The sequence below is a fragment of the Rhododendron vialii genome, chromosome 7a (genome assembly GCF_030253575.1).
Source record: "Rhododendron vialii isolate Sample 1 chromosome 7a, ASM3025357v1".
Lineage (NCBI taxonomy): Eukaryota > Viridiplantae > Streptophyta > Magnoliopsida > Ericales > Ericaceae > Rhododendron > Rhododendron vialii.
The window spans coordinates 40305668-40322922 of NC_080563.1; the positions used below are offsets into that span (position 1 = coordinate 40305668).

General features: G+C 39.1%; 1 protein-coding gene across 1 annotated transcript; it reads right to left on the reverse strand.

Annotated features, from left to right (window-relative positions):
- Positions 1-1696: 1696 nt before the first annotated feature.
- Positions 1697-3095, reverse strand: LOC131334550 (protein RADIALIS-like 4). The gene is made up of 2 exons (XM_058369626.1): positions 2612-3095; positions 1697-1906 (listed from the first exon to the last, which is right to left on the reverse strand). The coding sequence occupies exons 1-2, from the start codon at positions 2880-2882 to the stop codon at positions 1899-1901; spliced, it is 279 nt and encodes a 92-aa protein (XP_058225609.1). The 5' UTR covers positions 2883-3095; the 3' UTR covers positions 1697-1898.
- Between the last annotated feature and the right edge of the window lie 14160 nt (positions 3096-17255).

The window sequence follows — 17255 nt, forward strand, 5'->3', positions numbered from 1 at the left end:
TCATCTGATTCAATGCACATTAGTACCTGATCTTAACGAGTCTTGAATGTATTTTTGCTTTCTAAAATGGGTTCGGCCGGCGTTTTTGCGGATCAAAAAAATAAAATGGGTTCGGCCACACAGAATCAAAACAATCAAACCCCGTTTCGGGCCTGCGAGCTTTTAAAATCAACAAAACGGCGTCGTGGTCCTTCAATTTCGCAGGTTGAACATGCGAAGCTTATTGAAACTATGAATCTCAAGACGCGATCTTAGTTCTGAGAACTCTTGGGGAATTGCACAGGAAATTTCTATCTGCACCGATCATACATCAATGATCTGATACATTCAGTTTGTAGATATTGTTAAAATCATGAATCTTGAACAGATTTTTTTTTTATCAGATGCAAATTGGTACCCGATTTTGATGATTCTTAACTTAATTTTGTTTTCTAAAATGGGTTTCCCCGCACACAATCAAAACCATGAACCCCGTAACGCTGTCTTTAGGCCTTTCCCTTCGGATACTGCACGGCTTTTTTTGGGCCCTTCATTGGGCCCATTTCTGAAATGTGAGTGGGCTATTCATTTTTTGTAAGCCCGTTGTGAACGTCAATCATGCTAAAATTTTTATTAACCGGATGTCGACTAATGCATTCCGACTTTCGAGCAGTTGTTGATCTGAATTTGATTAATACTTCATCCGTCCTAATTTACTTGTCCCTAGTTCCATTTCAACCGGATAAAAAATTAGTTATATCTTTATATTGGTAATAAATTTTATATCCAATTAATATGGATCTTATTTGATAGATCTCGATTTGTTTCATAATACAATATTTTTAAAATCACATAAAACATTGTAAATTATAAGATATAATCAATTGAAAAGTGACAAACTTTGAAAAGTGAATTAAATTAGGACAGAGAGTATAAACTTTTGGCATCGTTGATATATATTCTCAATAAGCTTCAAAAAATAAACAGTCTTAGCTAGTAAAGTGGACTCAACGAGAAAAATAAATAGTCCCCAACTGCATAGTTTCTCCGAGATCTCATGTCGAAGATAAAAAACCAAGATTAATATTTAACAAACATGGTAATTTTTTAAAAGATGAAATTTGAATGTGAGAAGAAGTTCAATATATATATTTTTTAATGTAGAGTCCGCCGTGAACATTAACCATCTTAAAAATCACATCAACTAGATCTTGACAAATGCTTTATTAGTTTCATAGAAACCGGTTTCATGTACTAGGTCAAACCTATTTGTACTGCGCCAAGCCCACTAACAACCAGGTGTCCAAACAAGTCCAATTGGCAAAATCCAAAAATGGAAGCCTTTCATCTTGTAATTTTTAATGTTACAGAGGCCAATCTCGGTCATTCAAAAGTGTTTTGGACGATCCAGATTATAGACAAACTATTAACGGTAAGAGATATTTATTACCGGTCAAATATTAAAAACATATCTCAACCATTGATTGCCAAAACGGACACTTGAGATTGTGCATATTTCGTGAACAGCTTATTCACGGCTCCCCTGTGAATACGTTTCTCTCTATCTATATACAGGTTTAGGTTTTTTTTTTGGTGCAACAGAATAGAGAGGTAGGAATCCTTTATTGTTGTTGTTTTCCTCTATTCTTGGTAATTCGATAGTTCCATTTTATAGAAATTGAAAACACCTATGGATGAAACAAGGTCAAAAAACCAATGGACAAGACCCCAAAGCATATCATACATCTTCATTAGATAATGTATTACAGTAGCAACCAGTTTTAGAGAGTATACACAGTTTACACAACATAACCACTTTTGAGCAATCCATGAGATAACTCTGCATCTGCTCGCGATACGGGATTCACCCCTAGTGTATAAATAGCTGCAACTTCTTCTCCATCGGAGCTTTCGATTCTTCAGAAGCCTGCTGATAGCGAAAAGAAAAAATAGGGAGAGGACAAACAAACGCATGCATTAATCTTTTAAGAAAATGTGATGTATATGCAAAAGGCCAGATTATCTATCTCCACTCCACTGACAGAGATACAGGAGAGAGCAAATATGAATGTGGTGGCGTTTTGACGCTTCAATGGGTGATCCCTCGAGACAATAGCTAGGCCAAAATTTTAAAACTACCTGTAATGAAGGTTGACAGATCGAGCTTTCTGGCGTAGGACCACGTTCGTGTGATCTAAAACAGGCAGGATTAGATTCATGGGGTTTCTTTTGCGATGTTGAGCAGAGTACGATAAATCGTTTAAGCCATTATATTAGGTTTACTTAAAGGGTATCAGTGACTGGTCTTGATGTGCACAGCAAAATGAAAAGGGTAGCGACCTCAACTGGCTGATTACGTCGCAAAATACATTTCGAAAATTGGAATATCTGCTTCAACCTAGGAGTTATAAATGTTTTTAGTTTGTAAAAAATTTGTCGACTTTTATCTGTGTTTTCAAGTGAGAATCTGTTTTATTTCATAAAATTTGTCTCTATACTCGAGTAGTCATTCGATTCTGCTTTCTTTTCCTATTTCTCTTTACAGTAATGACTGCCAACAAGAATGAACTCAAACAGCTAGCAATGGATGGAGATTACGTGTATTTTATCATATAATGAATAGGAGAATTACCACCGTACTTCCTTCGTTCATTTCCCATGACCCTGCCATTGCTCCCGGTGGACCTGTAATTGGGTAGAGGCACTTGGTCGGATTCTATTTTCTTGATGTCCTTCTCAAGTATCTCATAATGCCACTTCACTTCCTCCACCGACTTCCCTCCCACCGCCCTGGCTATGTTTTGCCAGCGGTCTGGGGTTTCCTTGTCGTAAAAGGCTAACGCCTCTTCAAATTTCTTGTTCTGCCTCAGTGTCCACGAAGAACTGATAGAGTTCGATGCCATACACTTAAAGCTTAGAAGTCAGAGGAGTTTTAGCAGCAATAAGAAGACGAGGGAGGGAAGAAGAACGTGTATGCGATATCGGATGGAGGTGGAGAGCTAAAATGAAAAGAGTTAAGGAAAAGGGAAGAAACTTTGGAGTGGCCTCGGTCTAGGGAAAAGACTCAAGTCAAGGGATTTGTATGGTTTAAGAGATCACCATTCAGCTACTTATAAGCAGGAGGAGAAGGTGGTGGTGTGGAGCTAAGTGGTGGAATATATTTGTTTTCCATGCAAGCTCCTTATAACCACACGATCGTGTGATCAAGATCGTGTGGTGATTCTTTTATCGTCGCATTCGAGTGAAAGCACTTTTTGTGTATAGATGAACACGCGGTAGTAGTTTTAAATATCGGCCGATACGGTTCATATCAGCCGGTTCATACCAGTATTTGAGACTTCCGGTTCGGATATAGGCCGGTATAACGGGGAGACTGAAATTCACAGGTGAACCGGCCGATTCCCGATATGTATCGGTATGTAACCGATTTGTGGACCGGTTCGGCAAAAAAAAAAAAATTTGTTGCGTAATGTGGCTAGTGATCGATTATGTAATGTAAAACCTCTATGGTGTGTTTATTTTAATGTCTTCATCTTATTTTTGCTATTTATGTCAATTATATCGAAACTCATAATGTTGCATTTTTCTCATATTTGTAAAATCTTATTGACTTGCGGGTTTTGATAAATTATCGAATATTTCACATGAAGAGAATGGGCTATTACATGTCTTAAATTAATTAAAATGTGATAATTTAAGCCAATGTTGGGGGCAAAAGTATATTTTTCAAGTTTTATACATGTTGCTGATGATTTTTAAAAATTCACGACCGCGACACCCAATTCCCGCGACGTATCACCGATACGTCCCGATACCGATATACCGCGACCGATACCGCGACGGCGACCGATACCGCGATTTAAAACTATGCGCAGTACCGTATAAACTTACAGCCGGGTGAAGAGTGTCGAATGACTGAGTTTTTTTTTCTGAGTTCTCGGAAAGTCCTTTTTTCTTCTTTTTAGTATATTATCGTCAGCAAGTGGATTTCCTGGAGAATTCTCCCAAGTGGTGGGGATTAGATACCAAAATTCCAAGCCCAGCCATTGAGATAGATGCACCAAGAAGATGAATTCCTTCCCCGGCCACAACAATTTCATTAAGTTATCTTGACATCTTTGGGTCGGATTTTGCCGTCCTGCTTATTTAAGCAACTAGGTAGAAAAGTAAGTTTCCATGATTCTTGGAGTTGGACGATTCGATAAAAGACAATCCTTGAAATGGCTGTATACATCGTAGAAATGAACGACAATTTGGTTATCGTTAGTTGTATATCGTTCGGTATCTTCACAATTCAACCTGTCATACTCTTGTGAGGTTTTAGTATGAGTTTATGTGCATAGCTTGTATGTGGGACTTTAGAAGTGTTTCTTAGGAGCAGGGTTCAAAGATTTTCTCCTCCTTTTTTTTTTTTCTTTCCCCGAGGCTAGATGAGGCGCGGTTGCTACCTGTTCAATCACCTTCTCTAGCTTAAGCTATTAATAAATAGGCTCCACACAAGGACGGACGACCACAAGTATTCCAAGCTAAAACTGCCTGATGGCATCCTTAAGTAGACGCATCACTGATTTGCACCAGAAACGATGGCCTAATAACTTCCCTTAAGGGCAATACTATCTGCGTGGAACTTTCAGTGTTTGATTTTTACTACTAATAAATTCGCTATAGGGGATTCTAGTATGAAATTTTTTTTGAAAGGCGAAAAAGGATTTTGAGAATTACAAAGATTAAAGAGAAACACGTGAGAACGGCATCACAACAAGAAGAAAGCATTTCAACTATGTTAGCACCTAAACCCTTGAATAAAGCTACTAATATCCAAATATGCATTACACAGTGTTTTAAATAAAAGCCGATACATATCGTATTAGCTATTACATAACGAGATTTTAGACCTTTGATACTGTTATTTCATTACTTATGTATTGGCCATTAATATTATGGTCCGATAGGGTCCGATGTCAGCAACTGTATGACCGTAACACCGATACTGTTACGTTTCCCGATGCCACAATAATTGACACCCTGATGCATTTTCTAACCACCCTTTAATTTGCAGGTGGATACCATATTCTGATCCTATTTGTTGGCAGGGCTGTGGAAGTAATTGAAAGGAACCATTGGCCTCCAACTTGCACATGTCATTTCCTAGTACATACTTTCCAGATGCAGGGGGACCTGGGGGAGTGCCCTCCTTATGTTCAGGTAACTAAATGTGTTACGAATATGTATAGAGTACACCATTGCTTTTGATGATTTGAATCCCCATTTTGCTATTAAAGGACCGAGTACCGGTATCCGATACGCGTTCCAGCATTACAAGGTCAGGCCTTCATAAACTTAAATTTTGGGATCTTGGGAGATGCGTGCAAAATTTGGGTACGGGTGGGGACACGACATATGAATACTTACGCATTGTGGATTACACAACATACTTAGATAATGTGTAATAAGTTGTTTGAAAAAGTAGGTGAAAGGAAATGGGATAAAAGAAAATGTGAAGGTAATTTCTTTCTCTCATCCCCGCGAAATGCTAGAAATATAATGTTTCTTTCGTTTTTTTTTTTGGGTAAGCTAGCTAATGTGAGTGTTTTCTTTCTTAAACATGAAAATTTATGAATAAACTGGATGTATCGTGTTGGATGCATATATAACGAGACCCATACCCAGGTCCTATTCACCGGGCACGGCCCGGTACTTAGAAAGAAATAGAAGAGTCTATGTAATATTGATTGAAACCAAGGTGTGTTAGGATTTTGAATTTGTCAAAATGACTTCTTAATTAGGAGCTGATCAAGGAATCTACCAAACTAAATGGTCCACTTGACTTGTCTGTGCTAGCAAAAGCTTGGGAACCACACTAGGAAGAAATCTTTGGGATTACAGATTTGGCAAATAAAATAAACTCTAGTTGTTGAATCAACGTGGAAAAGATGTAAAAAGAGATCTTTTGGTCTCCGCAAGTGGGTGGTGGATTGGTCCTCCACGATGAGTCAAGGTGCGTTTAAGCTGGCCGAACACCTGAGTTATCAAAAAAAAAGGATATCTTTTGGTGACGGAACGTTCCAAAAGATAAGGAGATAGACGCATGAGGTTCATCTAACAACCAATAGGAATTGCACAATCTTGTGATTGGTGGTGAGGTAAGCATATGCTCATTCTTATGGATTTCTAGGACACAGATTATGTGGTAGTCTAAAGCAGATTTGCCCCCTAAATTAGTGATTGATTTGTGGTTATATTCTACCGGATATTAGATATGTTTCATATATAATTCTTGGGAGTCAGAAGGGCATAATTAAGCTCGCTGGAGTCCTTTTTGCTAGGGAGAATTAGAACAATTCCTTATCTTTCTCAATACTTAAATATTTTAATTGGAGTTTGCATCAAATTAAGTTATTTAAACTAAACTCGTGGTCAACTTGTAGTAGAACCTAGTCGTTACCTTCAGGCCCTGAAACTAGTTGAGGTGGCCGGTCCGGACATCCAGTTGTAAAAAAAAAAAAAAAAAACTTGCACTCCGATTAACCCATGTGAGATGATTGACTGGCTATTTAAACAAGTTTAAAATTAAACAATTGGAAACTAGTTTATTAATTTTATGTTTCCTATTTCTATAGTAGAATTTTGAGAAAGATGTATTCGACCCGTAGATTCCTGCTCCCAGTGCTCTCTAGTGGATTTGCTGGGAAAGTGTTTGCATGCAATTCTATTTAAGGAGAAATTCTTGGTTGTAAATCGGGTACCACGTGGTATGTACCCGACGCGTATATTCGGGCCGTCTAAAAATGCAACCGATAGTCCGGATTGAAATTACCAAACGGATTTAAAAAAAGAAAGAAGAAAAAGTGTGTTTCAATCCGGACTGTCGGTTGCATTTTTGGACGACCTAGATATGCGCGTCAGGTACCATGTCAGCCCCAAATATTGAGGGTAACGGTGCGTGGTGTCACAAGCAAATTAAAATCAAAACGTGAAGGAAATAAAGTGGTAAACTTTTTTTTTCCCTTCCCAAGTAATATGAAATTTTTCAATGTTTACTGCCATTTAAGGTTCATTCAAGCTCTTAAACTATAAAACCAAGGGGTTGGCCTAATTGTTGTGGCACTTTCTTACCAAATAAAATGTCTAGGTTCGAGTCTTATTGCTGCGAATTGCGGCAACATTTCTAGTATCCCGTCCTATCGAGTGAAAAAAAGAAAAAGAGAGGCCCTTAAACTATGTATATATAAGGGCTGGCCCGAGAAAAAGGCCCTTGAGAGTATGGCTGGCAAAGGACTTCATCTTTGGGCTGGACTTGGGCCCTATAACGTGTTTATTATTTATATTTTGGGCTGGACAAGGGCCCTGTAAGTTGTTTAGAATCGATTACGGCCGTGTCTCAAAATATCACCCATGGCCCAACACACCTTTATTTGATTATTCAACCTGTTGCTATCGAAGCTTGGGCTAACGAAGCTATCGAAGCTATCTCCCAACACACCTTTATTTGCTATCGAAGCTTGGACTTTGAGAATCGCTTGTGCTGCGGCTATATATGGAACGGGGCTTTCAACACGTAATCTTTGAGTCGGACTGTCAAGACCTCATTCGTTATGTCTCTAATATCAATTCTGATTGCCCCTGGGAGATTGAAGCTATTGTGAGCCACATTAGGAAGTAGGCAGCCACTAATCATTGGAACTTTGTTTGGTGTCGTAGAAATCTTAACAAAGCAGCTCACTGGATTGCTTCCCATTATAGCAAAGTGCATAGTTTCTATTTTCTTTCAGATTGTATTCCGCCCGCTCTTGAGTTTGTTTTGTCCAAGGATTTGTCTGGATTTCAATGAAATACTCTGACATTTTCAAAAAAAAAAAAAAAAACACCTGTTCATTCATAGGGTTCGGTGCGTCGTTCGCACAAAAGATTAGGTACCGTAGATCTAACATCAGTATTCGTCCGACCAAACTGGACGCATTCATTTTTCTCCAAATGAGTACCATTCATCAATCGTCGAGAACCGATCAACCTGATGTTTGAAACGAAATGTAAACACATCGATGACTGCAAGATAAACGGTTCGAATCGCTGGGAGGAAATCGCGTGAGTCTCGTCTTGCGTTACATGATGGCCGATTGGGGGGGGGGGGGGGGGGGGGGGGGGGGGAGGGGGGGTTACGATGATATCAATTCGTGTGTGACATAACAAAAATGCTACGAATTCACACAGACACATCGTGGACACGTAACAGACATGCACGTCATCTATATACTCTTGTGTCCACTTTGGCATGTGATTGCATGCAGTAATACTTCATTCCTTTTTTGGAACTTGGCGATACTCAGGAAGAGGCGAAAGCTATCTCTAACTCTTTGTAAGTTAGTACAAAATATCTGGGTATAAGATCAACACCACTTGTGCGAGCCGCCATATTGAACTACCTCTTATATATAGTCTCATCTATTTTCTGAATAGTTACAAATTTGTGTTTCTGGTTTGAGCAATTGAAGTTGTTCATCAAAATGGGTTCTCTAATGGCAGGTTGGAACTCTCCTGTCCGTGATCCTAGAACTGGTTAGTCTTGGTTGTCAGTTTCGAGATATATTTTCGAGATAAAAATACTTTATAGGGTTGCATATTTTTTCGTCTTTAGCCAATTTTTTTAAAACATTTTTGACAAACTTTTTGACTTTTCGAATAGAAGTACGCTCTATACATCCTAAAAGTAGAAAATTTGATTAAAAAGAATCACTAAAAATGAAAAAACACGGATAACGAACCAAGTCAAATTTTTTGGAGATCGAGTATTTCTGAGAAGGGAACCAAACAAAGCGTTAGCCTTTCTATTCAATAGTACCGTAATTTGTTTGGTGGGTTTTTGATAACTAGTGTGATTCTTAATTCGCAGTGAAATTGGAGAGGAACAAGTCATTGACCAAAGAGGGGATTGAGGCTTATTGGAGGTCGAGAAAGAAAGTAGAGGAAGAACAAGCAAGAGACATTTCTGAAGTTGAAATGAAGAGGAGTCAGGTTTGATCGCTAATCCCAAATCAACCACTTTAAGCGCCTGCTTGGATGCAAAAATTTCATGTGTCGCGATGCGTGTGCAAGTCGAATTTCGGATGTGTACATGTCAAACTTGCAAAGTTTCATTTGTTGTTAAAGTGTAAGGGTGCGCCCGGGGCGCATCGAAATGTGTCTGAGGCGCACTAAAGCCGCTTAAATAGTCAAACTTCTTGGGATTGTCCCGGACACTCCTTAACTTCAATTTGTGAGTGATTTGGACCGTTAAAAAAGTTTTTTCAATTTGCTCTCTATCCCAAGTAGTGTAGATCCAAAATGATTCATGCATAAATATACGACAATGGTTTTGAGTACCATGCAACCGAGTATGTATGTCGGATGCAATACGTCTTTCAAGTTTTTTTAATCTGATTTTAGTAATTTTCATTTCAAGGATACAGGAATAAATACGTAAAATTCATAGTGTTCAACCTTTTCATGCCTAGCATAGGAGCTTCATGCGTTGTCCGTCCAAAATTTGACATGCTTTGTTGCGTTGTTCTTCAACTAAACGTATTCGACACGGACCTTCATTCTCGTGTCAAGTGTCTGATATGCAAACTTTATCCACTTTGAAGGGTCCATGTAACATATATTGATTGATTAAAAAGATGTGACGTGGTGAGTCGATCTTGGTAATGTTCATGACAGGAAAGCGCAGCCAAGGAGTCTGAAAGATCTCTGCTATTTGCCAAAGCAAAAGAGGGTGATCTGGGCATGGAAACTCAAATGAGTCTGGAGGAATTTCTAAAGAAAACTGGATGGTATGCTTGAACTTGAGCTGACCCTTTTGATCTCACATACATTACTACTATTATGTATCAAACCATGTTATATCGTTCCATCAATGGTGCAGGTGGAGCAGAACCAGCTCTGCATTTCTGAATGAACCTCCAGTAATTGCAGCAGATGATCAGATCCCTGCCTACAAGTATGCATCACAGTTCCACGTGGCGGGCACCGATTCGCACTCCCTATCTGGAATAACTACATGATATATGCAGGGGCGGAGGCAATAAGTGGGCGGGAGTGGCACGTGCCACCCCAGTCCGACAAAAACAACTTGATTTTAACAGAACACTTGTATTTTTGTGAATATTAAGTACATTAATAATGATGGGTTGTTAACCTATACAAAAATGTGTATTTGTTTGAGTATTATGAATAGTTAACCTTGGAAACACAACACAGCGTATTTTTTTGGATATTAGGTATGCTAATGGATAATTTACCCACGAAAATGTGTATTTATTTTAGTATTATGAATAATTAATCTTAGAACACGTGTACCTTTTCTTTAGAAATTATATTTATTTTGAGTGCCACTTCCGAATTGAAATTCTAGCTCCACCACTGGAAAAATTCAATTGGTGTTTTTGGGTATTAAACTGATGCTACCATCTGATCAAAAAAAGAAGAAAAAACCGATGCTACCAGAAGTCACACAGTGATGCGAGTCCTAGATTTAGGGGTAGACCGTAGATCCCACACCATCGTGAACATTGAGACAGAGCAATGCTAGAAACACATTTTAAAAACACAATTCCGAACACATATCTGGACTTTTTATTGAGGTGCAAAGCCAAAGGCACCAGCTAGCAGCCTAGCTGTACATTCGTAGCTGAGCTCCAACTACGGAGAAAGAGGAGAGAGTTTGGCAGGGTAAGAGAAGAGAGACTGTTTTAATTTGAGCCGTCCAACACACTTTTGGACGGCCCGAATGGGTTGCTCGAGCACCACGTGGGCACGGCCACGTGGTGCCCACAAACCTCTCCCAACTACGTACCTCTTATCTGTAGTGGGGTGTGAGAGTTTTTCTTTGCAGCCTGTGTAGTAAGACACAAGATCCTCTCACTTGCTTTCTGATTCGTCTTATGATGCATAATCGGATCCACCAGAACTCTATTCAGTTAATCGAGACGCTTGTTTTCCAGCTTCAATATATTTTTATGACTCGGGCAAAAAACCATTTCGATCGAACATTGTTATCGATCAGAACAAAGTGTATTTGTCACGGGAAAATATAATTTTAAGCATCCTTCGTCGATGCTTGAGATCGATCTAATTTTCAGCATGGTCGATAAACATATTGAAGATTAGAAAGTGAACGGTTCGAATGGTCGAGCAATTCTCTAATCATATTTTGTGTCACATATCATATACGAGTAGTACTTAATACTAATATAATTACTCAAGTGATCTTTTGGGGTTCGTAAAAATTTGTTTATATAAGAACTCGTAAAAATTATCATTGAGCTCGTTTGACTCATTTATCCCCCATATGAGTCTTACTAGTTGTCATTACTCTCAAAATATCAGCATGCAGTTATATGAAGAGATTATCCAATATCCTTGGGGCACCATGTGGCGATGCCCCAAATCTTTCTTCATTACATATTGTTATGGGATCCTCAGATTTCATTTTGAACCCCACAAAAATGTGTGGTCAAGGAAAAATCTGGGGCACTGCCACCCACGTGACAGTGCCAAGGGCATTTTCAATAAATTTTCGCAGTAGTGAGACTTTGTGGCTATAACCTAGGCCCACTTACGGGTGGCGGTGCCAAGGGCATTTTCAACGATTTTTCGCAGTAGTGAGACTTCGTGGCTATAACCTAGGCCCACTTACGTAATATGGTAGTACGTGCTGCTCAAGTACCGAGTGGGCCAATAATAAACTTTGTTCATTTGTAAAGCATTATCGTGTAACAGCTGCAATGTTGAAGACCACCAATCTGCTCTTAGACGATTCAAAATCTTCTGTACCGAAATCTTGGTATATACATGCATCAATTAAGAAATTTCCAGCCGCAGGATTATGTATTGAGATTCTGATCCTGCAGTTGAAAATCATTTGGTACAGGGTACGCCAAAATCTTGGTACAGAGGATCTCTGGCCTTCTTATGTGGTTAGAAGAATCATATCGATTGTCGTTGGAACTCACCGTCCCTTCGTCCCAACGCAATCATTAGTGATTTCTAAATTTCAACAAATGTTCTTAATTTTACTCCTACCTAGTAGAGAATCAACCCATGTTCCTATGTCATTATCTCCAAGCATAGGCACGTCTGCACAATCATTTCATATGATATAATTGAGGCTATGGTTGCATATTTTTTTATGATTGCTTATTGATGGATTGGAATCTTGAAAAGCCAAAAGAGGGATTGGATGATTGGAACCCTATACCTAAGAAAGCCTAAAGACGAAATGACCGCGCAATTTCAGCTGGCCTGGCTTTCGGTTGAAAAGCCAAAAACATATCTCTCAATTATGCCCTGTTCTATATGTTCCTCAAAAAAATAAAAAAATATACTGTGTTTGATTGTCATTGTTTATTTCTCACATATTTCAAGTTCAACCCCAGGTCACATAAAGCGTGTTCAGGTGTAGGAGTGCGGATATGGACGTGAAAGTGTCTCTTAAGAACTTACTAAAGTCCTAAAATTCGCTAGAATGATGATTGAGAGCGCAAGCATAAAGCGATTATTGAAAACTCCGTGATAAGTATAAAATAACCTCTCAAGGTCAGCTCAGACCAGGAAACCCAGCACAACACGAAGGGTCATGTAGGAGACCCAGTGACGCAGAGCTTAGCTTGAAGAGCTGAGCTCAATGGACTAGCCCAAGGGCAAAGGTCATCCCAAGGTTAGCCCAAACCAAAGTGCTCACGAGCACAGCCTTAAGGGCTCAAGCTAGAGTCCCAAGAGCATGAAATCTAGCCTATAAGAGCTAGCCTCTATTAAACTAGCCTAAGGACGGAGGCCAGCTCACAAGCATAGCTCATAAAAGAATACCGAGCTCAGTTCATCAGGTGAGGTCGTAAATATGACAAACCTGCAGCCAGAGACTTATAAAACACTCCACGGCAAAAGTTTGTATAGTCTATGGGACTTATAGAACAGCCAGGACTTTATCTCGTTCGAAGAGATTAGGCCACGAGTCTTAAAGGTAAACACAGAGATTCATCCACAATGAAGACTCCTAACCTTGATGACAATCATAGAATCCAAATGAGAGGAGAACTCCTAAACATGATAAGGGACCTAAGAAGTCCTAGGTAAGGAGGACACTCCAACCTATTTCCGTCATGTGCAGATAAGCCCAAGAGGTCCCAGCACCGTAAGGACTCTTAACCTGATAAGCAGGTACAAGAGTCCAAAGGTGAAGGGACTCCTCAAACCTGATAAGGACCTATGAAGTCCTAGGTAAGGAAGACACTCCAACCTATTTCCGTCATGTGCGGATAAGCCCAAGAGGTCCCAGCACCGTAAGGACTCTTAACTTGATATCTAGGTACAAGAGTCCAAAGGTGAAGGGACCCCTCAAACCTGATAAGGACCTAAGAAGTCCTAGGTAAAGAGGACACTCCAACCTATTTTCGTCATGTGCGGATAAGCCCAAGAGGTCTCAGCACCGTAAGGACTCTTAACCTGATATGTAGGTACAAAAGTCCAAAGGTGAAGGGACTCCTCAAACCTGATAAGGACCTAAGAAGTCCTAGGTAAAGAGGACACTCCAACCTATTTCCATCATGTGCGGATAAGCCCAAGAGGTCCCAGCACCGTAAGGACTCTTAGGCTCCGTTCTAGAACACCTTCTTAAAAAATAAGTACTTATTTCACATTTTCAAACTCAAAAATTATATAAATGAAAAATAATTTTTCAATTTTTTTTTTACCATATAAAAGATCTCAATGAGATCTATCAAATAAGATCCATATTGATAGAAAAATTATTTACGTAAACACATGATTTTTGAGCTTGAAATTGCCTTCTTAAAAAATAAGTACTTATTTCTGTTTCCGGAACGGGGCCTTAACCTGATAAGCAGGTACAAGAGTCCAAAGATGAAGGGACTCCTCAAACCTGATAAGGACCTAAGAAGTCCTAGGTAAGGAGGACACTCCAATCTATTTTCATCATGTGCGGATAAGCCCAAGAGGTCCCAGCACCGTAAGGACTCTTAACCTGATAAACAAGCACAAGAGTTCAAAGGTGAAGGGACTCCTCAAACATGATAAGAATCACATATAAAGATCACATCTCCACCTCACAAAGGTACGCAATGCAAAAGCGACAGAACTCATACTCAGTCCATACTTTCTTCTAAAGCAGATCGACTGACTTAGGCATCGGAGGGGTGATGGCGACAGCCACGCCGGTGCCCATAGCTTTTCTGTTTTGTATTGCAGGTCGTTAATTGAGCATGCAGGAAGCCGTTTCATCCGCTGAAGGACTAGATGGACGGTTGAGGTACCTCTCTTCCGGAGGTGACCAAAAACCGCTTCATCACTCCGGCAGATCGAGTTCTTTTTGGCGGATTATTTGACTAAGGTTCAACAAAATTAGTTGAACACCTATTTCAATCAATTGTGAGCACTCAGGTCAGTGAAATTTGAATACCTAATAGTGTATTATCCCACCCAAAGACATCGTTGTTAAGAGAAAAGATTATTTAATTTCTAATTTGCATAGATGTGAGTAAAGGATAAAAAAAACTAAATTTACTGCAAAAAGACCAAAGAAGTATGAAAAATTGAATGTTTTGTGTCAACGCGTTATAGCCAATTTTTTCATTTTCTGGTGTGATTTATTTAAAACTGACTGAATTTAAATTACACACTCAATAATATGACAACCCTGCGAAAAATTCTAGAGCCACTACTGTATGCGAGTAAGATGGTTCGGACACTCTGAGATATCAGAAATTATTTATTTGATTATTTTGAGTTTAAACTTAGCGACAAATTGTGTCCAAATTCATTTCAACGGTCCAAATTTTCAAATCATTCATATCTAGCTCTTTCAAATATATTTGTGTTTTTCTTTGAATCTCCAACTAAAAATTGTTACTTATGTCTATTCATGATAAGCACCCATTAGTTTTTCTTTCCTTGTTGGAGTATCCAACTCAGTTCGAGAAGGATTTAAAATTATAGGTGGGTGTACTGGACAAATAATAATCCCATGGATAATCGATGAGATAGAAGATGGGATTATGTGCAAGATTACGAGCATGGGATATATGATGAGATAGAAGATGGGATTATGTGCAACATTACGAGCATGGGATATATCCTAGAGTTCCTAATAGGGGTGTGAAAAAAAACCGAGACCCGACGAACCCGACCCGACCCAAAGGGTTTCGGACGGGACCGAACATGTGGTTTAGTCGGGTACGGGTACAATTTTCCAAAAAAATCAATTTTTCGGTTCGGGGCTCAGGGTGCTGTTTTTTCTTACCCGACCCGACCAAACCGACAAAAAGGCAACTAATTCATATAGTTTACCTCGGTTTTGGTCGGACCCGACCCGACCCAAACCCGACCAGACCAAAAAAATCGGTTACACGGACGGATATCTCCCCTCCTTCGGTTCGGGTTCGGGTCCCAAAAAAGTGATAACCGACTGGTCGGATCGGGTTCGGGACCGAACCCGACCCGTCCGACCCGTACCCACCCCTAGTTCCTAATACGATAGCTAATAGGGCGGCAGAATGTCAACAACCTTGTGATAAGTTCCTATATTCTTCCACTTTTAATAATTTTATCTTATTCCGCAATCAAACAATGGCTAAAACATTTGTTGAGCCCTCATATTTCCTAATCCCCAAACAGGGAAGGTTATTTTGTCAACTGTGTTCATTAGTTCATTACCTAATCGCTATAGTGAATGAAAGCAGTATTAGGGTTTTTCCTTAATTTGGTGGGTAGGATGGTAGTGAGTCTAGTGACCTATCTCCGTAGCCATGAGGCCCATGATCCATAGCCATTGTCACATTTGATAACACTTTTCTGCAACTTGAGTTTAAAGAAACAAAAGTGCTATGTACAAAGAAATGTTACTAGGAAATGACTCGGAATACACTATTTATGACCGGTCATAAATAGTGTATTCCGAGTCATTTCCGGATAAAATTTCTTTGTACGTAGCATGCTCCTTAAAGAAAAGAATCAAAATGACAGAGAAAATGAGTTTGAAAAGGAACAGAGGTTAAAATAACAAGCTATAATCCCACTGGTTGGCTAGTGGTCAAGACAGTGTGCTTAAGGATTTGTTTTGGTAAATAGAGTACTTAAAGTTTGTTCCTTCTTAATGTCTCAGCTTTGTAATTTCTCATATGTTATTAACTTCCTCTGGATAATTTATATAGAATTTTACTTTGATTTTAATTGAGATCGTAAATTGGTGGTGAAATTATAATCCCTAGAATTAGTTAAGGTCCGTGCCAGGGAAGCGGATTCTCAGAGTTATCAAAAACAAAATGAACATGTCAACTTGTTGGATCTCTGATATATCTGAACCATTTTGGTACGTGTAATAATAGAACCATGGAAGTATACGGCTGGTCACGCCCGACCACTTTGTCATGTTGTTGCTTATGTCTCGATCATTGCTTTTTCGTGTGAACTTTCACTTTACATGGAGTAAAATGAAATGGAAAATGTTATAGGATACATAAAAGTGTGAAAGAGAAATGAGCGGTTAAGATTTACGGACATGAAAGAGAAAAGAACGATTCACATTCACCGCACTGTGAATCTGAACCGTTGTTTTTTATTTCGTGTTCCTTTCCATGGAACACTTTCACAGCACTGTGAATCGAAACCGTTCATTTCTTTTTCATAGAACGCTTTCATGTACAGTATCAATCCCCAAATGGAATTCATTACCGTGTCCATGATTCGACGGTCTAGTACCTAATCGACTTTATTTTTTTGTCTATAAACGTAACGAGAGAAAAAATGAACGGCTTGAATTTTAGATAAACCATAATGGATTCCGTCTTACGTTACATGCAAACTCAAAGTGAGAAGTCGTCACATGAGAGGGTACTATTCTTAGGGTTGGGGTCCTGTTGTGATTGGGGCATAGCAGGTCCTATTGTGCTCTTAAAGTCGTGGCCAATCTCGAGCCCGAAAAAGTGTTCCAAATTAATCGTTCATGTTATTCGGCTCGTTGAATTTTTCTCGTGTGCAAAACATGCATTGATCAGTACGATACCCGCTGTAATTGATAGACATTTGTCTTTAAGTTCTGTCCCAAAGTTATACTAGTCGTTAAATTTTTCCAAAACAAATGTATTTCATTCATGTCGTTCTCGATGTCAAATCATTATGATTTTTTGCATACCCGATAAAATCAACAAATTTAACAAAATAAATGAATTGAATCACTCTTTTCAACCCGAGATCATCAAATATTTGAATACCATCAGAGCCCCAGG

Bases quoted from the DNA above. Each gene is read 5' to 3' on its own strand.
- LOC131334550 (XM_058369626.1), bottom strand. From the start codon at position 2,882: ATGGCATCGAACTCTATCAGTTCTTCGTGGACACTGAGGCAGAACAAG.